At 46.0% G+C, this 27,789-nt stretch overlaps 1 protein-coding gene across 1 annotated transcript in view; it reads left to right on the top strand.

Annotated features, from left to right (window-relative positions):
- Window positions 1-15,224: 15,224 nt before the first annotated feature.
- The window catches only part of VTCN1 (V-set domain containing T cell activation inhibitor 1), a gene marked incomplete at both ends in the record, with an annotated part of 44,762 nt that continues 32,197 nt past the window's right edge, over window positions 15,225-27,789 (top strand). Inside the window, one exon of the mRNA XM_082246324.1 lies at window positions 15,225-15,256. Within this exon, the coding sequence (XP_082102450.1) occupies window positions 15,225-15,256 (32 nt within the window). The remainder of the gene's footprint in view (window positions 15,257-27,789) is intronic.

Below are 27,789 nucleotides of genomic sequence, written 5' to 3'. Positions count from 1 at the left end.
AGCCACTGACGGAAGCTGTCACCTTCTTCTCCAGCCTGAGCCGACGCCAACGTCTCATCCAGGCAACTTCACATAAACGGCATTCAACCCTTCAGTGCCCGGAGGGTATTTTGTGACCATGATAAGTGTGCTCAGGGCAGTGGCGTAGCGTGGGTTGTCAGCGCCCGGGGCAAGGCAAGCAATATGCGCCCCCTAACCTGTGGACTTTTAGCACTCCCTGAGTCTCTTCCTACAATAGTACTGACCAGCCTTATTCCTATACTGACCACTACACTAACCTACCTGATTCCTACACTGACCACTACACTAACCTACCTGATTCTTACACTGACCACTACACTAACCTACCTGATTCTTACACTGACCACTACACTAACCTACCTGATTCCTACACTGACCTACCTGTCCACTTCACTAACCTACCGGATTCCTATACTGGCAACTGGACTGACCTCTACACTGACTGACCTACCTGATTTCTACACTGTCCACTACACTGACCACTGCACTGACCTACCTGATTCCTAAACTGACCACAACAGGAACCTACCTGATACCTAAACTGACCACTAAACTGACCTACCTGTCCACTACACTACACCGTCCAGGCTGGTCAGTGTAGTGCAGTGGTCAGTGTAGTGTAATGGTCTGTGTAGTGTAGTGTAGTGGTCAGTGTAGTGCAGTGGTCAGTGTAGTGTAATGGTCAGTGTAGTGTAGTGTAGTGTAGTGGTCAGTGTAGTGTAGTGTAGTGGTCAGTGTAGTAGTACACTACACTGAGCACTACACTGTCCACTACACTACACTGCCCACTACACTATACTGTCCACTACACTATACTGTCCACTACACTACACTACACTGACCACTACACTACACTGTCCACTACACTACACTGACCACTACACTACACTGTCCACTACACTATACTGTCCACTACACTAAACTGACCACTACACTACACTACCCACTACACTACACTGTCCACTACACTACCCACTACACTATACTGTCCACTACACTACACTATACTGTCCACTACACTACACTACCTTCTACACTACACTGTCCACTACACTACCCACTGCACTATACTGTCCACTACACTACACTACACTGTCCACTACACTACCCACTGCACTATATTGTCCACTTCTCTACACTACCCACTACACTACACTGTCCACTGCACTATACTGTCCACTACACTACCCACTACACTACACTGTCCACTACACTACACTGTCCACTACACTACCCACTGCACTATACTGTCCACTACACTACCCACTGCACTATACTGTCCACTACACTACCCACTACACTACACTACCCACTACACTATACTGTCCATTACACTACACTACCCACTACACTATACTGTCCACTGCACTGCACTACACTACCCAGTACACTACACTACCCACTGCACTATACTGTCCACTACACTGTCCACTACACTACACTGACCACTACACTACACTACCCACTACACTACACTGTCCACTACACTACACTGTCCACTACACTACCCACTGCACTATACTGTCCTCTACACTACACTACCCACTACACTACACTGTCCACTGCACTACACTACACTACACTGTCCACTACACTACACTACCCACTACACTACACTGTCCACTACACTACACTACCCACTACACTATACTGTCCACTACACTACACTACCCAGTATACTACACTACCCACTACACTATACTGTCCACTACACTACACTGTCCACTACACTACACTGACCACTACACTACACTGACCACTACACTACACTACACTACCCTATACTGTCCACTACACTACACTACCCACTACACTACACTACCCTGTACACTACACTACCCACTACACTACACTATACTGTCCACTACACTACCCACTGCATTACACTGACCATTACATTATACTACCCACTACACTACACTACCCACTACACTACCCTACCCTGTCCACTACACTACCAACTGCACTATACTGTTAGCTACACTACACTGACCACTACATTATACTACCCACTACACTACCCAATACATTATACTACACTATCCACTACACTGTCCAGTACACTGACAACTACACTACACTGTCCTACCTACAGTATTCCTATACTGATCACTACACAGCGTGACCCTAACTGCTCTGTCCTAACTCACCTTAACTCTGACCCTAACTCACTCTGTCTATCTTTCTGGCTGCTGCCTCTGGCTCTGACACACTGCTAGACTGTAAAAGGACGTACCTGAGATCCAGCAGAGGAGGAGGAGAAGATTGTGTGGTGGAAGTTCACAGTCCGGAGGCGGGACTCCCATGCGCGCCACATGATGTGCCACCCGGAGGAGAGGAGAGGAGAAGGAGAGGAGGCTGGAGGTGCCGAGGCGGGACTCCCGTGCGCATCTGCCACCTGATCACAGACAGGCCAGCCCCCCCCCCCCCTGCTGCACGTGACCCTATTCGCCCAATAACAGGGCGCAGTGGAACATGGCTGTCTGGGGACACTGTAATAAAATTAAGAGAACAGGCAGGAGTGACACACGGTCGTGGGATTGCGCCCCCCTAAATATTGCGCCCGGTGCGGCCGGCCCCCCCTGCACCCCCCACGCTACGCCACTGGCTCAGGGGCAGGGCCAGGACAGGGGGGGGGGGGGCAGGAGCGGTGGCTGCACTGGGAACTGTGGTATTATGTGAGGTTTGGGGGCATCCAGGGAAGGGACAAGGGGTGGGCAGGAGGGAAAACTGCCCTGGGCACTGTGGTATCATGTGAGATTTGGGAGCATCCAGGGCCGGGACAAGGGGTGGGCAGGAGGGGTGGCTGCCCTGAGCACTGTGGTATTATGTGAGGTTTGGGGGCATCCAGGGAAGGGACAAGGGGTGGGCAGGAGGGGAGGCTGCCCTGGGCACTGTGGTATTATGTGAGGTTTGGGGGCATCCAGGGAAGGGACAAGGGGTGGGCAGGAGGGAAAACTGCCCTGGGCACTGTGGTATCATGTGAGATTTGGGAGCATCCAGGGCCGGGAGAAGGGGTGGGCAGGAGGGGTGGCTGCCCTGAGCACTGTGGTATGTGAGATTTGGGGGCATCCAGGGCCGAGACAATGGGTGGGCAGGAGGGGAGGCTGCCCTGGGCACTGTGGTATTATGTGAGGTTTGGTTGCATCAAGGGCCAAGACAAGAGGTGGGCAGGAGGGACGGCTGCCCTGGGCACTGTGGTATTATGTGAGGTTTGGGGGCATCCAGGGCAGGGACAAGGGGTGGGCAGGAGGGAAAACTGCCCTGGGCACTGTGGTATCATGTGAGGTTTGGTTGCATCAAGGGCCAGGACAAGGGGTGGGCAGGAGGGACGGCTGCCCTGGGCACTGTGGTATCATGCTAGGCTTTTTGGGCATCCAGGGCCTGGGACATGGGGTGGGCAGGAGGAGCGGCTGCCCTGGGCACTGTGGTATCACAAGGAGATTGGGGGGGAGTTGTGCTAGTAGGGATGATTGAGGGTCATATGTGCTAGGAGGGGAAATTTGGGGGAGGGGGGAATTGTGCAATGATGGGGGATTGGGGAAGGGGGATTTGGAGTGGGGGGGGGAGGGGAGGAGATTTGTGCTTGTAGGGGAACTTTAAGGGATTTGTGCTAGAGAGAGGGTTTTTTTTTTTTTTTTGGGGGGGGGGGGGGGGAGGGTGGTTGTGTTGAGGGCATATGTGGAATGAGAGTATTTGAACTAAGCATGCAGATTAGCGCTCAATTTTTTTTTTTGGGGGGAGGGGATTTTTGCTGACACATGATGCTCATACATCTTGGGGGGGGGGGGGGTTGCAATTTGGCATGTCGGTCCTGGGCTCTAGATGACCTTGCCCTGGCACTGCTCAGAGGTCTTTAAATTCAATTAAAAAGTAAATCACAAAGTGATATTTCAGCCGGTGATCACTGTCAGATGGCAATGATCCATAGCTTAGAGTCCAGGCATTGGCTTCCAGCCCCCTTATGTACTAAAATATCGTTATTTTATTATTATTTATTATTATTGTTATTTATTATTTGTTCTTTTATTTTGCTTCTCCCGTAACCCACTGTGGCTCATCACATGATCAAATGCCTTGGCATGGTCACATGACCTCTGCTGAAGCCAGAGTGCTCCTCCTATTCAATCCTGATCAATGCCCAGGCGATTGATCGGTCACATGATCAGCTTGCATTAGGAACCTGGAACAGAATTTTCTCCAGCCAGGGTGGATATTTTGGGGCTCCCTCTAATATTGAAGCAAGAAGAAAAGAGAGGACAGAGAACAATATTTGATGAGCGGTGCCCTTTAAAAGTTTAAAGGATAACTCCATTGTAATTGAAAAATAAGCTGCTTAAAAGGAGAAGCCAAAGAAGTTATCAAATGCAGCCAAAATTCCTTTCTGTGCAACAGCAAAACAGCTAAAATATAGAGAATACAACCTGAGCTAATATACAGTATCCCTGGATTTATTGGTGTTGGCCTCCTGACACCTTGTGGCCAATTGCTGGAACTACAGGAACCTGAATATAACCTAAATGTTAAAGCGGAGTTCCGGGGTTGAATTTTAGATAGAAATACCCCCGGGACAGTCAGGGCTAGTACATTCCACAATGGATAGCCTCTGAACTGTCTCAGGTTGCACTTACCTTTTAGAAGAAATACTTACCTTTAAAATTTCTTCTCCAGCGCTGCCATCTCAGGTGTGGGCAGCTGAAGCCAGCGCGTCCTCTTCTGCGTCCTCTTCTGCGTCCTCTTCTGCGTCCTCTTTGGTGACGTCGGAGTCCCAGAATGTCCTGCACCGGCCCCGCTCGTCACTTCCGGTGCAGGCGCGGCATTCCGTCAGTGGCATGCCCAGAAGCTGTTTAGCAGGGAATGCCGCGCCTGCACTGGAAGTGACGAGCGGGGCCGGTGCAGGCGCATTGATTCCTGGGAGCGATGATTGTTCAGCTCCTAGGAGTAGTCGCAAGCCGGAAGAGAAGGCGTGGGCCGCCGCCACAGGGGGAGGAAGTGGAAGGTGAGTATATTTTCTTCAATATCAAGGTAAGTGGAAAAAAAAATAAAAAAAAAAAATCGGAAGCATCCATTTCTTTTTCAGGTGACCCTCACCAAGCCGATTTTTTTCGATTTTAAGGCTGGAACTCCGCTTTAAGAAGATAGAGTAAACCTTAATAAAAGAGAAATGGTGAGATTTTCCAATAGTTTGTGTCTCTGCCCCTCCCTCAATGGTGAGATTTTCCAATAGTTTGTGTCTCTGCCCCTCCCACAATGGTGAGATTTCCCTGCAGTAGTTTGTGTCTCTGCCCCTCCCACAATGCTGAGATTTCCTGCAGTAGTTTGTGTCTCTGCCCCTCCCACAATGGTGAGATTTCCCTGCAGTAGTTTGTGTCTCTGCCCCTCCCACAATGGTGAGATTTCCCTGCAGTAGTTTGTGTCTCTGCCCCTCCCACTATGGTGAGATTTCCTGCAGTAGTTTGTGTCTCTGCCCCTCCCACTATGGTGAGATTTCCTGCAGTAGTTTGTGTCTCTGCCCCTCCCACTATGGTGAGATTTCCTGCAGTAGTTTGTGTCTCTGCCCCTCCCACAATGGTGAGATTTCCCTGCTGTAGTTTGTGTCTCTGCCCCTCCCACAATGGTGAGATTTTCCAATAGTTCGTGTCTCTGCCCCTCCCACTATGGTGAGATTTCCTGCAGTAGTTTGTGTCTCTGCCCCTCCCACAATGGTGAGATTTCCTACATTAATTTGTGTCTCTGCCCCTCCCACAATGGGGAGATTTCCTGCAGTAGTTTGTGTCTCTGCCCCTCCCACAATGGTGAGATTTCCTGCAGTAGTTTGTGTCTCTGCCCCTCCCACAATGGTGAGATTTCCTACATTAATTTGTGTCTCTGCCCCTCCCACTATGGTGAGATTTCCCTGCAGTAGTTTGTGTCTCTGCCCCTCCCACAATAGTGAGATTTCCTGCAGTAGTTTGTGTCTCTGCCCCTCCCACTATGGTGAGATTTCCTGCAGTAGTTTGTGTCTCTGCCCCTCCCACAATGGTGAGATTTCCTACATTAATTTGTGTCTCTGCCCCTCCCACAATGGGGAGATTTCCTGCAGTAGTTTGTGTCTCTGCCCCTCCCACAATGGTGAGATTTCCTGCAGTAGTTTGTGTCTCTGCCCCTCCCACAATGGGGAGATTTCCTGCAGTAGTTTGTGTCTCTGCCCCTCCCACAATGGTGAGATTTCCTGCAGTAGTTTGTGTCTCTGCCCCTCCCACAATGGTGAGATTTCCTACATTAATTTGTGTCTCTGCCCCTCCCACTATGGTGAGATTTCCCTGCAGTAGTTTGTGTCTCTGCCCCTCCCACAATGGTGAGATTTCCCTGCAGTAGTTTGTGTCTCTGCCCCTCCCACAATGGTGAGATTTCCCTGCCGTAGTTTGTGTCTCTGCCCCTCCCACACCCATGGTAGTGTCACTTGCCTGAATTCTTTCTGAATCAATCATAAGTTATTAAATGCAGCCAAACTGTATTTCTGTGCAACAGCAACACAGCTAATACATAGAGCAACGATTCTCAACCTGGGGGTCGAACGACCCTTTCACAGGGGGTCACCTAAGACCATTGGAAAACACATATTTCCGATGGTCTTGGGAACCGAGACACCGCTCCTCTATACGGATACGCCCACATACGAGTACCTGGCGTGATGACATCATCGCGCCAACCCCATCACATAAACCCCATACAAATACAGGTGTGCGTGACAGGGCTGGCGCCATAATGTACTCATACAGACCAGTCACACAGGTGTAGAGAGCAGCAGTACTGGAGGTAAAACGACATTTCGTGAATTATAATTACTGGGTAAATGTAAAATCATCAACTACTGCAAAAAAAATAAAAATACCTGTACCATGGGAACTTAATCTGGATGCTGATTGGTCTTGTTATATTCAGCTGTGGTTGATGTGAATACTGCCCCCTTGTGATAGTAACAGGTATGTAAAAAAAACAACACAGAGAATGGTAAATCACAGGAAACTAACGAAATGTATTGACTGAACTAAGCCATGTATCATCTTTTGTATTATTAAAGCTACTGTTATAATAATATAATAATAATCTTATCATATATAATATAATATAATATAATATAATATAATATAATATAATATAATATAATATATATATAATTACATATTGTTTTTGTGATTAATCGCTATGCTTTAATTATGTTCAATTTGTAACAATGAAAATACATCCTGCATATCAGATATTTACATTACGATTCATAACAGTAGCAAAATTACAGTTATGAAGTAGCAACGAAAATAATATTATAGTTGGGGGTCACCACAACATAAAGAACTGTATTAAAGGGTCACGGCTTTAGGAAGGTTGAATGAGAACCACTGATATAGAGGCGAGCATACAATCTGGGCTAATATACAGTATCCCTGGATTTATTGGTTTTGGCCTCCTGACACCTTGTGGCCAATTGCTGGAACTACAGGAACCTGAATATAACCTAAATGTTAAGAAGACAGAGAAAACCTTCATAATAATAGAGAAAGGGTGAGATTTTCCAGTAGTTTGTGTCTCTGCCCGTCCCTCAATGGTGAGATTTTCCAGTAGTTTGTGTTTTTGCCCCTCCCACAATGGTGAGATTTCCCTGCAATAGTTTGTGTCTCTGCCCCTCCCACAATGGTGAGATTTTCTGCAGTAGTTTGTGTCTCTGTCCCTCCCTCAATGGTGAGATTTTCCAGTAGTTTGTGTTTCTGCCCCTCCCACAATTGTGAGATTTCCTGCAGTAGTTTGTGTCTCTGCCCCTCCAACAATAGTGAGATTTTCATGCAGTAGTTTGTGTCTCTGCCCCTCCCACAATGGGGAGATTCCCTGCAGTAGTTTGTGTCTCTTCCCCTCCCACAAAGATGAGATCTCCTGCAGTAGTTTGTGTCTCTGCCACTCCCACATTGGTAAAATTTCCTGCAATATTTTGTGTCTCTACCCCTCCCACAATGATGAGCTTTGCCTGCAGTAGTTTGTGTCTCTGCCTCTCCCACAATGGGGAGATCTTCCTGCAGTAATTTGTGTCTCTGACCCTCCCACAATGGTGAGATTTCCCCTGCAGTAGTTTGTGTCTCTGCCCCTCCCACAATGGTGAGATCTCCTGCAGTAGTTTGTGTCTCTGCCCCTCCCACAATGGTGAGATTTCCTCCAGTAGTTTGTGTCTCTGCCCCTCCCACAATGGTGAGATTTCCTCCAGTAGTTTGTGTCTCTGCCCCTCCCACAATGGTGAGATTTCCTCCAGTAGTTTGTGTCTCTGCCCCTCCCACAATGGTGAGATTTCCCCTGCAGTAGTTTGTGTCTCTGCCCCTCCCACAATGGGAATATCTCCCTGCAGTAGTTTGTGTCTCTGCCCCTCCCACAATGGGAATATCTTCCTGCAGTAGTTTGTGTCTCTGCCCCTCCCACAATGGGAATATCTTCCTGCAGTAGTTTGTGTCTCTGCCCCTCCCACAATGGGAAGATCTCCCTGCAGTAGTTTGTGTCTCTACCCATCCCAAAATGGTGAGATTTCCTGCAGTAATTTGTGTCTCTGCCCCTTCCACAATGGTGAGATTTCCGCCAATAGTTTGTGTCTTTGCCCCTCCCACAAAGGGGAGATCTCCCTGCAGTAGTTTGTGTCTCTGCCCCTCCCACAATGGGAAGATCTCCCTGCAGTAGTTTGTGTCTCTGCCCCTCCCACAATGGTGAGATTTCCTGCAGTAATTTGTGTCTCTGCCCCTCCCACAATGGTGCGATTTCCTCCAATAGTTTGTGTCTCTGCTCCTCCCACATCTGCAGCGTCCCACTCATGACACGTGGGAACTGCAAATGTATTACTTCTTTGTTATTGCTGTATTTTACATGTGCATTGCAACACCTGTTTAATCCCTGTTCATAGGCTGGTCAAGTGTGCTTCATACTTCCCACCACAAGATGGGGATAGCACCACTTTGGGATATCTATCCCAGCTCAGGTTTATCTGTGGTCAGTTGTTCAGTTCAGGAAGTGAGTGTACAGAGGAGAATGTGAAGGTGACAGAAGGTCAGTCCAGAGAAGGGACAAATTGGAACTGCTTAAATCAAAGGGTAAAAGCCACCAAACGGAAGCAAAGACCTTTGAGAATAAAGGCGAAGGATTTCTTAGCCACTGGCAATCTCACCAAATTTCCCTGGATTCAAAAGGTACCAGAAGCCAAATCACTTACAAGTAAGCATTATACTGAACCACAGCCTGAGTAAAGACCTACCAAAACCTATTAACAGTGGATCAGCAGAATTCCTCTATTTACCCAGAGACTGTATTCTATCTGAATGTTTATGCTGCAATCAAAACCAGTCACAGTAAAAGTTGTGAGTTGTATCCTACCACTGTCTACCTCATTCTTCACTATTGCTATCACAACTGGTTGTACCACCATTAACGGTACTGGCGTCACGACAAATACCATCAAGGGACCCAGCCACCACAAGCACTCTAAACACCCCTGTCATCACGGGCACCTCAACCACCATCTTGGCTGGCGTTTCCCTATCACAGAGCGTGCCCCGGAGGATTTCGTGCTGTCTTCCTCTTCACTGTGCGACCAGCCCAGGGAGGCTTTCTGCTAACCGTGAGTAAACCGATGAACTGTATTATTTCTGTCTCTCATCGGCCCACCGTGCACCTCACGTGTCGCCCCTGCGGTTCTGGCTCGTCGCACATCCATGATAGTGTCACTTGCCTGAATTCTTTCTGAATCATTCCTTTATCCTGTGCCATAGAATTTCCCTCCCCCCAGAGGGCGACTCCATTACTTGTCTTTGTAATGATGGTGATGGCTGGGGAAAGCTGGGAAGTCTGGAATGAAGATCTCACCATTGGTGTCACCGAGCAAAACCCTGCATGGGATTGGACTTGTTAGAAAGCACACAGGGTTTGCAGAGTGAACTTCCTATCCGCAGTCTCCACCCGGGTCTTTATCTCCAATGTACTGAAACCAGTGGACTATCCTGACAACCAGGCAACTAGCATTTTCATAAGAATATGTCAGCATTGGCATTCAAGAATTCATTTTTTAACCACTTCCTGCAATAGGACGTACCTGTACGCCCCCTCTGGTTTTGGTGGCTTTATCAGGATAATGTATGCAGCTGCAGCCATGGTCCTGGTATCTTTTTCATACAGTCAGCGATGCTCTATAATGCCAAAGCCATCTCTATGGCTTTAGAAAGGAGCTTGGATGCTCTGAAACGCGTAGCCACTCCCCTTTGCTGCTGGTCCTTTCAGACGACTCGTCACCTCAGGATTTGTGTGCTCTCCGGGGTGGTTTTGTTACTTCGGGAGTCTGGCTTTCTGCCTCCCCAGTGTTCTGTGATCCATCCGGTGACTGCACTGGCTTTCTGCCAGGCAAGTTTCCACCACAACGCTGGTCAGAATCACAGACATATTCTATGAGACGAGCAATTCTTTATGTTTTAAACAAGAGTTGCCATTTGTCAGTCTCTGGGGGCTATCCTTTCTCAAATGTAAAAGTGATCCGAGCGGCTATACAGCCACCCAATCAGTTTTAGAGGAGGAAGAAAAGTTCCCCTTCCCAGGCCCTCCTCTTCCACTGGGGATAGATGGTCAGGTCGGCACACCATAGAGATGAAAGAGGAACTTCCGTTTCCTGATCACCTCTATGATGTATGAAACTGGAAGCAATCAGGATTTAGTCACTTCTGGTTTTGGTTTGTTTTTACGCTGTTTCCGGCTTATACAACATCTGATCAAACTGATCTCTGATGAGAGGCTTTGAGGGCAGTGGAGAAATATGGGGTCTAATAGACCCCAGATCTCTAAATAAAGAAGATCTATCACTGCACATGCAATTTCAAGGGAAGTTATTCTTCCCTTGTGATAGCAATTAAGTTGATTAAAATTTGTTTAAAAATAAAATATTAAAATAAAATAAAAAATTTATAAAAAAGCACTTCCGTCCCCCTGTCTTCCACTGCACTGGTGAAGACCTTCCAATGCACTTGTGAAGGTTTACTCCTGGTCTGGTGGAGGTTTCCCTCCTCCCTGGTGGAGGTCTACTCGTGACCTGGCTGCGGTCTCCTTCTGCCCTGGTGAAGGTCTCCTTCTGCCCAGGTGGAGGTCTCCTTCTGCCCTGGTGGAGGTCTCCTTCTGCCCTGGCTGTGGTGTCCGTCTGCCCTGGTGGAGGTCTCCTTCTGCCCTGGTGGAGGTCTCCTTCTGCCCTGGCTGTGGTCTCCGTCTGCCCTGGTGGAGGGCTCCTTCTGCCCTGGTGGAGGTCTCCTTCTGACCTGGTGGAGGTCTCCTTCTGCCCTGGTGGAGGTCTCCTTCTGACCTGGTGGAGGTCTCTTTCTGGCCTGTTGAAGGTCTCCTTCTGACTTGGTGGAGGTCTCCTTCTGCCCTGGTGGAGGTCTCCTTCTGCCCTGGTGGAGGTCTCCTTCTGCCCTGGTGGAGGTCTCCTTCTGACCTGGTGGAGGTCTCCTTCTGACCTGGTGGAAGTCTTCTTCTGCCCTGGTGGAGGTCTCCTTCTGACTTGGTGGAGGTCTCCTTTCTGTTCTGGCGAAGGTCTCCTTCTGGACTGCAAAACAGCAAGAGAAGGGCGCACCGACCTAGCACATTACCACAATAAATTTTATTTCAGAATAGAAATAACAATCGTTATACTGATGTAGCACCCTCCTAGGTAGGTGCTAGGTAAAAGCATCTTATGCTCCTTCTGCTTATCAGGGGAGCCTGATCTATTAGGTTGCCTGTTACATGTTTCCAGGTGTGATTCACTGGGTCTGAAGGAGTGTCCCCACTGTATCCAATAAGGGAGTTTGTTGGACAGTGGAGGAAACCCAGCCAGTGACACATTGGCTTTTGTGGGAATCCCAGTGGGAGGGCATTGTTGCATTGCATCCTGGGATTGCTCATAAAAGCTGGGGGAACATGTGACAGGGCGTCTCTGGCAGAAAGCAGAGTCCCAGGAGGAGGTGGATGGCTGTCTCTCCTCCTACTGCTGTGTATGAGGAAGGTGGTCTTAGGCAGTTGGCCTAATGAACCAGGTGTGGAGCTGAGCTGCAGAGGATCCAGTGAAGCTGATGGTGGAGCTGCTGGCAAAGTCTCTTGGGAAAAACAGTGTCCGTGAGTACTAAGGGACTTGCCAAAGGGTCTGCCCAGGAAGGGGGACCACTCCAGAAAAGTCAGGGGATCAGGGAGCCAGCTCACACAGAGAGTTACAGTAAAGGGGGTTCCGTGTAGAGAACCCTGAAGAATAGGGACAAACGGGGTATCGGGAAGGGCCCTGAAGAGTGTTCTACAGTACAGTACAGCTTATCTAAATACTTTTTCACTGAATAGTCAAGGTGAAGCAGCGGCCTTGCCGCATTCAGTTATCCAGCAGTCCCAGCAAATTGTGCATAGTTATTCAAGGTTGGAGTATCCCACTCATCCCTTCTCCCATCCAAGTTCTCAAATAAAACTACAAAAAAACAAAACCCCTGGACTGTTTTCTGACTGAGCCAAGCACTTTGAAAATGCTAAACTATGATGTTGTTGCTATGGGTAACCCAGGGGAACCCATAACCAGCAGCTCCCATGGGAGTAGTGCTACACTCACACAAACACATAACATAAAGTATCTCACAAAAGTAAGTACACCCCTCATATTTTTGTAAATATTTTATTCTATCTTTTCATGTGACAACGCTGAAGAAATGACACTTTGCTACAATGTAAAGTAGTGAGTGTACAGCTTGTATAACAGTGTAAATTTGCTGTCCCCTCAAAATAACTCAGCACACAGCCATTAATGTCTACACCGCTGGCAACAAAAGTGAGTACACCCCTAAGTGAAAATGTCCAAATTGGGCCCAAAGTGCCAATATTTTGTGTGGCCACCATTATTTTCCAGCACTGCCTTAACCCTCTTGGGCATGGAGTTCACCAGAGCTTCACAGGTGGCCACTGGAGTCCTCTTCCACTCCTCCATGATGACATCACAGAAATGGTGGATGTTAGAGACCTTGCACTCCTCCACCTTCCATTTGAAGATGTCCCACAGATGCTCAATAGGGTTTAGGTCTGGAGACATGCTTGGCCAGTCCATCACCTTTACCCTCAGCTTCTTTAGCATGGCAGTGGTCATCTTGGAGATGTGTTTGTTGTAATTATCATGTTGGAATGCTGCCCCATGGCCCAGTCTCCGAAGGGAGGGGAATCATGCTCTGCTTCAGTATATCACAGTACATGTTGGCATTCATGGTTCCCTCAATGAACTGTAGCTCCCCAGTGCCGGCAGCACTCATGCAGCCCCAGACCATGACACTCCCACCACCATGCTTGACTGTAGGCAAGATACACTTGTCTTTGTACTCCTCACCTGGTTGCCACCACACACGCTTGACACCATCTGAACCAAATAAGTTTATCTTGGTCTCATCAGACCACAGGACATGGTTCCAGCAATCCATGTCCTTAGTCCTTAGTCCTTCAGCAAACTGTTTGTGGGCTTTCTTGTGCATCATCTCTAGAAGAGGCTTCCTTCTGGGATGACAGCCATGCAGACCAATTTGATGCAGTGTGTGGCGTATGGTCTGAGCACTGACAGGCTGACCCCCCACCCCTTCAACCTCTGCAGCAATGCTGGCAGAACTCATACGTCTATTTCCCAAAGACAACCTCTGGATATGATGCTGAGCACGTGCACTCAACTACTTTGGTCGACCATGGTGAGGCCTGTTCTGAGTGGAACCTGTCCTGTTGAACTGCTGTATGGTCTTGGCCACCATGCTGCAGCTCAGTTTCAGGGTCTTGGCAATCTTCTTATGGCCTAGGCCATCTTTATGTAGAGAAACAATTCTTTTTTTTCAGATCCTCAGAGAGTTCTTTGCCATGAGGTGCCATGTTGAACTTCCAGTGACCAGTATGAGTGAGTAAGAGCAATTACACCATATTTAACACACCTGCTCCCCATTCACACCTGAGACCTTTGTAACACTAACGAGTCACATGACATCGGGAAGGGAAAATGGCTAATTGGGCCCAATTTGCTCTGGTTGAGGTCTCCTTCTGCTCTGGTTGAGGTCTCCTTCTGCTCTGGTTGAGGTTTCCTTCTGCTCTGGTTGAGGTCTCCTTCTGCTCTGGTGGAGGTTTCCTTCTGCTCTGGTGGAGGTTTCCTTCTGCTCTGATTGAGGTCTCCTTCTGCTCTGGTGGAGGTCTCCTTCTGCTCTGGTTGAGGTCTACTTATGCTCTGGTGGAGGTTTCCTTCTGCTCTGGTTGAGGTCTACTTCTGCTCTGGTGGAGGTCTCCTTCTGCTCTGGTGGAGGTTTCCTTCTGCTCTGGTTGAGGTCTACTTCTGCTCTGGTTGAGGTCTCCTTCTGCTCTGGTGGAGGTTTCCTTCTGCTCTGGTGGAGGTTTCCTTCTGCTCTGGTGGAGGTTTCCTTCTGCTCTGGTGGAGGTTTCCTTCTGCTCTGGTTGAGGTCTCTTTCTGCTCTGGTGGAGCTCTCCTCCTGCTCTGGTGGGAGTTTCCTCCTCTTCTGGTGGAGGTCTCCTTCTGCTCTGGTGGAGGTCTCCTTCTGTTCTGGTGAATGTCTCCCACTGCTCTTGGGGGATCTCCTCCTGATCTGTTGGAGATTTTCTCTTGAGTTGGTGGAGGTCTTCCCCTTCCCTGGTGTAGGTCTACTCCTGCCCTGGCAGTGGTCTCTTCTTGCTTTGGCAGAGATCTTCTCCTGCTTTGGTGATGCTTTCTGGCTGTTCCTAGTGTGAGAGCAGACTGTACTCTGGGGCAGATTACAGTCCCTCCCAGCACAAGGACTGGTCTGGGTTTGGCTTCTTCTCACTCTAACATAGCTCTCCTTCAGTGTGCAGACACTCCTTGTGACACATTACTGTGCAGTTCTGGATATAGAGGGACTGAGTTCTGCTGGAGGAAGGAGCACTGAGTGTTATCTCTATACAGAAAATCTCTAGAGGAAGAAGTACTGAGTGTGATTTTCATCCTGACAGTCCCTGGAAGGAGTACTGAGAGTTATCCGCACCCTGACAGTCCCTAAAGGAAGTAGTACTGAGCATTATCTCTAACTTAACAGTCCCTGGAGGAAGGAGTACTGAGTATTATATACATCTGAACAGTCCCTGGAGGAAGGAGTACTGAGCAAACAACTGTAGCCTAATTCTCCTTTTGGATATACAGGGAAGAGGAATCATCCAGCATGGCCGGTATTGGGAAAATAATCTTCAGAATGTGAGTTCACCTCAGTCTGTGTTTATTATATTGTGTTTATATTGTGTATTATATTGTTTATATTGTGTTTATATTGTGTTTATATTGTGTTTACCATGCATATCATTTTGTGTGGATAATCTCCATGCACCCTCTGCTGGCATTAACTGGTTTCATACGCAGGGTCCCTACAAGAACTGACAGTGAGATGTAACTGATGTTGATATTTCCCAGTCTAGTCCAGGGACATTATCCAGGGTCTTCTCTCCCTGTTCTAGGACTGTAACTTACATTGCTTCAGGACTCCTCAAATACCCAGAATGAGACTTCCTGCCCAACTCCCCATAATCACCGCCATGGGGAATGTAGACAATGCAGCGGGGGCAGTTCAACCAGAAATGTCCAATTCCAAATGAAGAACTGACGTCCGTGTGTATTCATTATTGTTTAGATAAACCTCCTTACAATCCCTTCCATCTCTGATGGTGAGATATCTGTGCTGAGTTCCTGGGTCTGTACACCTGCTGTGCCCATTATGAGGGGTTCCCACCATCCCTGTGCTGAGTTCCCAGGTCTGTACACCCGCTGTGCCCATTATGAGGGGTTCCCACCATCCCTGTGCTGAGTTCCCGGGTCTGTACACCTGCTGTGCCCATTACGAGGGGTTCCCACCATCCCTGTGCTGAGTTACCGGGTCTGTACACCCGCTGTGCCCATTATGAGGGGTTCCCACCATCCCTGTGCTGAGTTCCTGGGTCTGTACACCCGCTGTGCCCATTATGAGGGGTTTCCCACCATCCCTGTGCTGAGTTCCTAGGTCTGTACACCTGCTGTGCCCATTATGAGGGGTTCTCACCATCCCTGCGCTGAGTTCCCGGGTCTGTACACCTGCTGTGCCCATTATGAGGGGTTCTCACCATCCCTGCGCTGAGTTCCCGGGTCTGTACACCCGCTGTGCCCATTATGAGGGGTTCCCACCATCCCTGTGCTGAGTTCCCAGGTCTGTACACACAGAACAGAGGTCATTATGTTGTGCCATACGATTATCCCCAAATCCACATTCTATTAATCCATACAGAGTGAAAGTTATAAACATTATTGCTCATCTATTATACATTCAATAACAATGAATAGTTTATAGTGCAAAACTTTTCTATCATTACAGATTTATTGTCATAAATGTTTTTTTAAATAATTTCTTAAAGTTTTTAATAGAGTTACAAAACATTAGTAGAAAAGAAAGAAGACTTACACAAAAGCCAGTACACAGTAATAAGAAAACAATAAAAAATTATTATCCTAATCCTATAAATAAATTCATACCGCAGGCCATCTATTATTGGGGATTTAATGATTTAATTAATTAATTTAAAGATTGGAGCTGACATTATTTACACTGGAACGCCCGCAATCAGTGTCATTAATAATTTTATATACTCTGCCGATCACCGGATACACAGCAGATTAATGTAGTTATTATAATGTCACATTGTGTTTACGCAGCAATTGTTACAACGTAATCTTTTTTTTTGTTTTGTTTATATGCTTTAATGAACTTTAATGTAAAAAAAACAATATATATATATATAACCGAATATTTCAGTAAAATAATAAAGATGATGTTACGTCGAATAAATTGATACCTAAAAGTCACGCTTTAAAATTGTGCATGCTCGTGGTATGGCGACAACGTACGATACTTAAAAAATCTCCATAGGTGACGCTTTCAATTTTTTTTTTACAGGTTACGAGTTTAGGGTTACAGAGGAAATCTATCACTAGAATTTTTGTTCTTGCTTTAACCACTTCTAGACCGGAAGGATTTGCCCGCTTAATGACCAGGCCATTTTTTTGTGATTCGGCACTGCGTTACTTTAACCGCTTGCCGACCGCCGCAAGTACATTTACTGCGGCGGTCAGCCCCGTGCAGGCAAAGTGACGTAGTACTACGTCACTTGCCTGAGAGCCTCTAGGGGGCGAGCGCGCGCCGCCGGAGGCACGCTCCCACCCCCGCTCGTTCCCTAACATGTCCGCGCGTGTGACCGGCGGACCCGATGTCCGCCGGCCACTCGCGATCTCCCCGTGGAGAGGGAGAAAGGCAAGCGGCTGATGTAAACAAAGCCGTCTGTCATTCTCCCTCGTGTAACTGCAGAGATCATACGATCCTGCTATGTAGGATCGTATGTCTCTGTGCTTACATCACTAGCCACGCCCCTTTACAGTTAGAAGCACGCCCCTAGGGACACACTTAACCCCTGCATCACCAGGTTAACCCCTTCCCTGCCAGTGTAATTTTTACAGTAACAGTGCATATGTATAGCACTGATTACTGTAGTAATGTCACTGGTACCCCCAAAAGTGTCAAAAATGTCAGTCAAGGGTCCGATCTGTCCACCGCAATGTCGCAGTCCCGCAAAAAAAATCGCAGATCGCCGCCATTACTCGTCAAAAAAAAAAAAAACCACCAAAAATGACAGAAATCTTTCCCTTAGTTAGTAAACGCAATAACTTTTGCACAAACCAATCAAAATACGCTTATTGTGATTTTTTTTTTTTTACCAAACATATGTAGCAGAAAACAAATTGGCCTAAAATGTTAAAAAATTTTGATTTTTACATTTTTTTTGGGGAATTTCATATAAAAAAATGTGAAAAATATTTCTATTTTTTCAAAATTGTCGCTCTTTTTTTGTTTATAGAGCAAAAAGTAAAAATCGCACAGGTGATCAAATACCACCAAAAGAAAGCTCTGTTTGTGGGAAAAAAAGGACGTCAATTTAATTTGGGTACAGCGTCACACGACCGCGCAATTGTCCGTTAAATTCACACAGTGCCGAATCGCAAAATAGGCCCTGGTCAGGAAGGGGGTAAAATCTTCCAGGGCTTAAGTGGTTAACAGAAAATTGCGTGGTCATGCGACACTGTACCGAAATAAAATGATGTCTTTTTTCCCCCCACAAATAGAGCTTTCTTTTAGTGGTATTTGATCACCTGTGCGATTTTTATTTTTTGCGCTATAAACAAATGAAGAGCGAAAATTCTGAAAAAAAAAATATATATATATTTTTCACTCTCTTCTATATAACATTCCCCCCCAAAAAATTTAAAAAATCAAATTTTTTCATCAATTTGTATTCTGCTACATATTTTTGTTAAAAAAAAAGCGTATTTTGATTGGTATTGCGTCTACAAACTAGGGGAAATATTTATGTAATTTTTATTTATTTATTTAGCGAATTTTAGCAGGACTGCGACATTTCGGCGGACAGATCGGACCCCTGACTGACATTTTTTACACTTTTGAGGGGAATCAGTGACATTACTACAGTAATCAGTGCTAAAAATATGCACTGTTACTGTAATATTCACATTGGCAGGGAAGGGGTTAACCTAGAGGGTGATCAAGGGGTTAAATGTAAACCTAGGGGGTGTTTTCTAACTGTATGGGGCGTGGCTTGTGAAATGATCATAGAGACCTGTGATCCTATATAGAAGGATCACAGGCGCTCTTTGATCATTTCAGAGAGAAGAACGGTCAGCTGTGTTTACAACAGCCGACCGTCCTTCTCTCTCTGCGGGGAGCGATCGTGGGTGGCTGGCGGTAATCGCGGCCGCTGGTCCCGTACATAGGCATCCCCGCTGCCTAGTGGGGGCGGTAGTGCGCGGCTGGCAGCGCGCGCACGCCCCCCAGCACCAAGCGCGCAACTGATGTAGGGCTACGTCGGTTCGCGCAGGAGGGCCAGCCTGCCGCTGTAAATGTGCGGCGGGCAGTCCGGAACCTATTAATGTTCATGGCGCTACCTCACATGTGTGGTGCGAACATCGTTTAGATATGCATGCGTGACCTACGTATTTTTTCACTTTTGCGCACAAGCATGGAGAAAGGGGACGCTTACAATTTTTTTTTTTTGTAAATTTTTTTTTCATTTCTATAATTTCTTTTTTATCAGTTTTATGATAGTTACATAGTTAGTGAGGTTGAAAAAAGACATCAGTCCATCCAGTTCAACCTATGATGTGTGTGTTTGCTGTTAACCGTACATTGTATACCCCTGTATGTTGTACATTGTATACCCCTGTATGTTGTACATTGTATACTCCTCTATGTTGTACATTGTATACCCCTGTATGTTGTACATTGTATACCCCTGTATGTTGTACATTGTATACCCCTGTATGTTGTGGTCTTTAAGGTGCCCATCTAATAGTTTTTTGAAACTATCAATGCTCCCTGCTGATACGACTGCTTGTGGAAGAGAATTCCACATCCTTACTGCTCTTACAGTGAAGAACCCCCTACGTATTTTAAGGTTAAACTGCCTTTCCTCTAGTTTTAGTGAGTGGCCACGTGTCTTATTGTATTCCCTTACTCTGAATAGTTTGTCCCTTATGCTAGGGTCACCAGTACAGTATTTGTATATTGATATCATATCCCCCCTCAATCGTCTCTTCTCCAGAGAGAATAAGTTCAGTGCTTGTAGTCTTTCTTCATAGCTGATGTCCTCCATTCCCCTAATTATTTTTGTTGCCCTTCTCTGGACTCTCTCCAGTTCCAGCACATCCTTCCTGAGGACCGGTGCCCAGAACTGGACAGCATACTCCAGATGTGGCCGGACCAGAGTCTTGTAGAGCGGGAGAATAATCTCTTTATTTCCGGAGTGAATCCCCTTTTTTATACATCCCAGTATTCTGTTGGCTTTGCTTGCAGCGGCTTGGCATTGCATGCCACTGCCAAGCCTGTTGTCTACCAGTACCCCCAAGTCCTTTTCCATCCTAGACTCACCCAGAGGTTCCCCCCCTAGTGAGTAGCTTGCTTTCTGGTTTCTGGCCCCCAAGTGCATTACTTTACATTTTTCAACATTAAATCTCATCTGCCATGTAGTTGCCCACCCCGTTATTTTGTTCAGGTCCGCTTGTAAGGTTTCCACATCCTGTATAGAAGATATTGGCATGCTTAGTTTAGTATCATCCGCAAATACTGAGATTGTACTAGATATCCCCTCCTCTAGATCATTTATGAATAAATTAAACAGGATTGGTCCCAGGACAGAACCCTGGGGGACCCCACTTTCCACACCCGCCCAATCCGAGTACTCCCCATTAATCATCACCCTCTGGACTCTCTATCCAGGTACTCACCTTATGGTCCATACCTACCTTATTTAGTTTGTACAGTAAGCGTTTGTGGGGAACGGTGTCAAAAGCCTTTGCAAAGTCCAGATACACCACATCCACCGGCTTACCTTTATCTAGGTGGCTGCTCACTTCATCATAGAAGGGTAATAGATTGGTTTGGCAAGAACGCTTTTTCATGAATCCATGCTGATTACTACTAATAATACAGTTTTCATTACTAAAGTCTTGTATGTGGTCCCTTAACATCCCCTCCAAAATCTTGCAGACTACTGATGTTAGGCTGACCGGCCTATAGTTACCCCGGATATATCTTGGCCCTTTTTTAAATATTGGTACCACGTTGGCTTTTTTCCAATCAGCTGGCACCATACCCGTCTGTAAACTATCCTTAAAGATCAAGAATAATGGTCTGGCAATCACCTGGCTGAGCTCTTTAAGAACCCTCGGGTGCAAGCCATCCGGTCCCGGTGATTTATTTATGTTAAGTTTCTCTAGTTTAGTTCTAAGTCTATCTTCTGTTAGCCATGGCGGCACTTCCTGAGGTGTGTTGTTTAGTTCGGCCTTACAAGCTGGGTTTGTGTAGCCCTCCAATTCTGTTGTGAAGACTGAAGAGAAGAAATTATTTAACACTTCCGCCTTTTCTCTGTCCTCAGTGGCCATATTTCCTTTGTCATCTTTTATGGGGCCAATGTGTTCTGGCCTCGCTTTCTTACTGTTTATATACTTAAAGAACTTCTTGGGGTTCTTTTTACTCTCCTCCGCAATATGATTAAAATGTATCACAAAAAATGTAACTATCCCTGGTTATAGAAAAAAAGGCATGGTAGGTCCTCTTTATGGAGACATCTGTCTATGTGTCTATAAAACCCCAGATCTCTCTTCTACCCTGGAAAGCATGAGACAAAAAAAAAATGAAACCTCATATTTTCTAAAAAAAAAAATTGGCAGTGTTTACATCTGCCCTAACCGGAAGTGATGTAATGACGTTGCTTCCGGCCTCCTAGACTATAGAAACAACCGGGGACCTTCCGGTTCCAAGCCAGCTCTATGATAACCCGGCACCGCCGCCGGATCAGATTCCATTCCAGGTTCCCTGATCGCAAGAGGCGCTGGTTGGCGGTGGGGACATAAAAGCAATCCAGAGGCTAATTAGGTGCTTGGATTACTATTGGCTGAAAAGAAAATACTGGCGTTACAGCATACTGCAACCATCCAAAGAACAAGAGAAGATGGGAGCCCCATAGGGATTTTTCAGGTATAGGCCAGCCAGATAGAGTATACAAGAGAGTAACAACAGAGTAAAATCAACAATTTTATTAGGAAAAAAGTTTCCAACAATCGTAAAAGGTTAAAAATTCACCAAGAGTGGTATAAAAACATCAGAAGAGTATGATTACAAGTACAGTATGGAACATATGAAATAGTCAGATACTCTCTGATTCTAGAACATGGAATTGATCTTTAGCAGTGAAGGGCCAACCCCGTTCATAGTGTGCAAACATTCCAACATGTTTCAAAATTTACAATAATTTCTTCTTCAGGGGAGAGAGGAAGGTAGAGCAGAATCTATTTTCTACAAATGTAATATAAGTATATGCTAGCAAAGTAAATACAATAAAATACATAAAGATATAATATCCAAGAAGCATAGAAGACTACATATTCACACTGTACATCGGTACAGTGTGAGTATGGCAGACTGACTCTATGCCTCTTGGATGCTACAGTATCTCACAAAAGTAAGTACACCCCTCACATTTTTACCTTCATCAGTTTTTAGGGCTCAGGGTGCCAGCAGAGACCTTCATCAGTTTATAGGGCTAATGGTTTCAGGAGAGATCTTTATCAGTTTGTAGGGCTCAGGGTGTCAGGAGAGACCTCCATTGGTTTATTAGGCTCAGGGTGTCAGGAGAGACCTCCATTGGTTTATAGGGCTAATGGTGTCAGGAGAGACATTTATCACTTTATAAGACTCAGGGTGTCAGGAGAGACCTCCATCAGTTTATAAGGCTCATGGTGTCAGGAGAAACCTCCATCAGTTTATAGGGCTCATGGTGTCAGGAGAGACCTCCATCAGTTTATAGGGCTCATGGTGTCAGGAGAGACCTCCAACAGTTTATAAGGCTCATGGTGTCAGGAGAGACCTCCAACAGTTTATATGGCTCATGGTGTCAGGAGAGACCTCTATCGGTTTATAAGGCTCAGTTTCTAAGCTCCTTCTACAGCATCTCTCAAAAGTCAGTACACCCCTCACATTTTTGTAAATATTTTATTCTATCTTTTCATGTGACAACACTGAAGAAATGACACTTTGCTACAATGTAAAGTAGTGAGTGTACAGCTTGTATAACAGTGTAAATTTGCTGTCCCCTCAAAATAACTCAACACACAGCCATTAATGTCTAAACCGCTGGCAACAAAAGTGAGTACACCCCTAAGTGACAATGTCCAAATTGGGCCCAAAGTGTCAATATTTTGTGTGCCCACCATTATTTTCCAGCACTGCCTCAACCCTCTTGGGCATGGAGTTCACCAGAGCTTCACAGGTTGCCACTGGAGTCCTCTTCCCCTCCTTCATGATGACATCACAGAGCTGGTGGATGTTAGGGACCTTGCACTCCTCCACCTTCTGTTTGAGGATGCCCCACAGATGCTCAATAGGGTTTAGGTCTGGAGACATGCTTGGCCAGTCCATCACCTTTACCCTCAGCTTCTTTAGCAAGTCAGTGGTCATCTTGGAGGTGTTTGGGGTCATTATCATGTTGGAATACTGCCCTGCGGCCCAGTCTCTGAAGGGAGGGGATCATGCTCTGCTTCAGTAGGTCACAGTACATGTTGGCATTCATGGTTCCCTCAATGAACTGTAGCTCCCCAGTGCCGGCAGCACTCATGCAGCCCCAGACCATGACACTCCCACCACCATGCTTGACTGAAGGAAGACACACTTGTCTTTGTACTCCTCACCTGGTTGCTGCCACACACGCTTGACACCATCTGAACCAAATAAGTTTATCTTGTTCCCATCAGACCACAGGAGATGGTTCCAGTAATCCATGTCCTTAGTCTTCTTGTCTTCAGCAAACTGTTTTTAGGCTTTCTTGTGCATCATCTTTAGAGGAGGCTTCTTTCTGGGATGACAGCCATGCAGACCAATTTGATGCAGTGTGTGGGGTATGGTCTGAGCACTGACAGGCTGACCCCCCACCCCTTCAACCTCTGCGGTATGGTCTGAGCACTGACAGGCTGACCCCCCACCCCTTCAACCTCTGCAGCAGTGCTGGCAGCACTCATACGTCTATTTCCCAAAGACAACCTCTGGATATGACGCTGAGCATGTGCACTCAACTTCTTTGGTCGACCATGGCGAGGCCTGTTCTGAGTGGAACCTGTCCTGTTAAACCACTGTATGGTCTTGGCCACCGTGCTGCAGCTCAGTTTCAGGGTCTTGGCGATCTTCTTATAGCCTAGGCCATCTTTATATAGAGCAACAATTCTTTTTTTCAGATCCTCAGAGAGTTCTTTGCCATAAGGTGCCATGTTGAACTTCCAGTAACCAGTATTCCCCATTCACACCTGAGACCTTGTAACACTAATGAGTCAATAACACCGGGGAGGGAAAATGGCTAATTGGGCCCAATTTGGACATGTTTACTTAGGGGTGTACTCACTTTTTTTGCCAGCGGTTTAGACATTAATGGCTGTGTTGAGTTATTTTGAGGGGACAGTATTCCAACATGATAATAACCCCAAACACACCTCCAAGAGGACCACTGCCTTGCTAAAAAAGCTTAGGGTGAAGTTGATGGACTGGCCAAGCATGTCTCCAGACCTAAACCCTATTGAGCATCTGTGGGGCATCCTCAAACGGAAGGTGGAGGAGCGCAAGGTCTCTAACATTCACCAGCTCTGTGATGTCATCATGGAGGAGTGGAAGAGGACTCCAGTGGCAACCTGTGAAGCTCTGGTGAACTCCATGCCCAAGAGGGTTAAGGCAGTGCTGGAAAATAATGGTGGCCACACAAAATATTGACACTTTGGGCCCAATTTGGACATTTTCACTTAGGGGTGTACTCACTTTTGTTCCCAGCGGTTTAGACATTAATGGCTGTGTGTTGAGTTATTTTGAGGGGACAGCAAATTTACACTGTTAGGCTCCATGTACACGGGACGCTGGAAATGGCCGTTTAGGAGCAGTTGGGCGTTTTTTTCAGAAGCCCCTGAACCCATCTACATTTTATCTTATCTGTCCATGTACACCAGGTCGTTTACAGTCATTTGCAGGCAGTTGCGTTCAGGGACTGTTTTTAGAACGCAATTATTTGCGTTCGACCGTGTGTTTCCCGGCGTTTCAAACGCACAAACGCGTCTGAACGCGTCCGAACGCGATGACCCGCGTTTATCGTTCGCGTTTTTCCATTTTAAAGGGAAATCATTTTTTTGACCTCTAGGAACGCTTCTAAACGCAAACGCCGCTAAACGCCTGCTAAACGCGGGTACAAACGCGACCGAATGGACGTTTCAAACGTCCTAAAAATTCCAGCATTCAAAGGGACTTTTAACAACGTCCTGTGTACATGGAGCCTTATACAAGCTGTACACTCACTACTTTACATTGTAGCAAAGTGTCATTTCTTCGGTGTTGTGACATCAAAAGATAGAATAAAATATTTACAAAGATGTGAGGGGTGTACTTACTTTTGTGAGATACTGTAGATATCTATGCATTTTATTGTATGTACTAAATAGATTATGCTCTACCTTCCTCTCTCCCCTGAAGAAGAAATTGTTGTACATTTCGAAACATTTGGAATGTTTGCACACTATGAACGGGGTTGGCCCTTCACTGCTAAAGACCAATTCCATGTTCTAGAATCAGAGAGTATCTGACTATTTCATATGTTCCATACTGTACTTGTAATCATACTCTTCTGATGTTTTTATACCACTTTTGGTGAATTTTTTTTTTTACGATGGAAACATAATTTTGCTAATACAATTGTTGATTTTATACTGTTGTTACTCTCTTGTATACTCTATCTGGCTGGCCTATACCTGAAAAATCCCTATGGGGCTCCTATCTTCTCTTGTTCTTTGGATGGTTGCAGCTGTATACTATGGGGCCATCGGACAGAGGTGCTAACCACTGAGCCACTGCGCTGCTGGATGGTTAGATACACTACAAATTACCGGCTCCATTGCAGATCACATGATACATTACAGATTACCAGCTACACTGCAGATCACTGGATACACTGCAGATCACATGATAAACTGCAGATCATAGGATACATTACAGATCACTGGATACACTGAAGATCACTGGATGCATTGCAGATCACTGGAAAGATTGCAGATCATTAAATACACTGAAGATCACTGGATACATTGCAGATCACTGGATATGCTGCAGATCATTGGATACATTACAGATCACTGGATACACTGAGGATCACTGGATACATTGCAGATCACTGGATACACTGAAGATCACTGGATATGCTGCAGATCATTGGATACATTGCAGATCACTGGATATGCTGCAGATCATTGGATACATTGTAGATCACTGGATACATTGCAGATCATTGGCTACACTGCAGATCATTGGATACACTGCAAATCACTGAATACATTACAGATCCCTGGATACACTAAAGATCACTGGATATATTACAGATCACTGGACAGATTATAGACCACTGCATTCACTGCAGATTACTCTATACATTACAGATCACTGGATACACTGCAGATTACTGGGTACATTACAGATCACTGGATACACTGCAGATCATTGGATACTTTACAGATCACTGGATACATTAGAGATCACTGGATACACTTCAGATCACTGGATACACTCCAGATAACTGGATACATTACAGATTACTGGATACATTACAGATCACTGGATACACTCCAGATCACTGGATGAATTGCAGATCACTGGATGAATTGCAGATCACTGGATACACTGCAGATCACTGGATACTTTACATATCACTGGATACATTACAGATCACTGGATACACTGAAGATCACTGGATACACTGTAGATCACTTGATACATTACAGATCACTGGATACATTGCAGATCACTGGATACATTGCAAATCACTTGATACATTACAGATCACTGGACACACTGCAGATTACTGGGTACACTCCAGATCACTGGATACATTGCAGAAAGCTGGATACATTAGAGATCACTGGATACATTACAGATCACTGGATACATTGCAGATCACTGGATACATTGCAAATCACTGGATACATTACAGATTACTGGATACACTACGGATCACTGGATACATTGGAGATCAATGGATACATTGGAGATCACTGGATACATTATATATCACTGACTACACTGTAGATTGCTGGATACATTGCAGATCACTGGATACACTGCAGATCGCTGGATACACTGCAGATCACTGGATACATTGCAGATCACTGGATACATACTTACTAATTTTCACCCGCTTTGGTCCAGTCACGTGAGAAAGCCAGGTGCAGTGATGCCATCCATAGGCTGCCATGTCCCAGCGCTCTCTCCTCTCCCCTGCAGGCGGCGCTGGCTGACACAGGAGATCACATGACCAGACCTGAGCTGGATGAAGATAGTTAAGTATTTATTTATAAGCTTTCTTACACAGGTTAGTCAGCATATGTGTTCGGAGGGGGAAGGGGACAGCTTTAAAGATAGATAGTTGTATAGCCGGAGTTCCACTTTATGTCTGAGCAATGTCTTCCAGCCAAAAGGCCTGCTGTGACTTGTAGTTCCTCAAGGTGACCCCAGTCTGCCGGGAGAGCTGTGGTTGGTGTTGTGTTTACCTTGGTGACGGGTGCCAGGTGGATCCCTTGTGTACATATAGGTGGAGATTTATGGTTTATATAGGGTGGAAGCTCCACAAAGGTGGGGAGATTTGTAAAGTGTATCTGGCAGCTCTGATAAGGTTTAGCTGGGCAGAAAAATAATCACAAAATGAGAAGGTCGAATGAATTATTTTACCTAAAAGGTGCAACTAACTGCAGAGTCAGTCTGAGATTCCAAGCAGTAAAAGTAATAATAAAGTAGATGTAATTTTTACCTGAATGACATTTCGTTTTCTCTGTTCTCAGTGTATCATAAATCACTAACATTTCTTCTAAACCATCCTTGTTTTAATTTTTTTTATCTTGCTTCCATCTCAGTGCTGCTGATTTCTTGCAGCCTCTTTGCAGCTACGTCCAGTGAGTCTACAATCACCCCAGTACTGGCTGCATGGCATTTCTTAGGATGGGAAAGTCCTGTCTCTGCTGGGAAAATTAATTCAAACTGAGAAGTAGAGCGAGACAGGGAGTGCCTAGCTAAAGATTGTACCAACTAGCACCAAACAGGAGGGGGAACATGCCAAGAGCACAAAAATAGA

Source organism: Pelophylax lessonae (genome assembly GCF_965119305.1).
Source record: "Pelophylax lessonae genome assembly, chromosome: 2".
In the NCBI taxonomy this organism is placed as follows: domain Eukaryota; kingdom Metazoa; phylum Chordata; class Amphibia; order Anura; family Ranidae; genus Pelophylax; species Pelophylax lessonae.
Note: the sequence above shows the minus strand (reverse complement) of the source record. Positions and strands in the feature narration are given on the sequence as shown.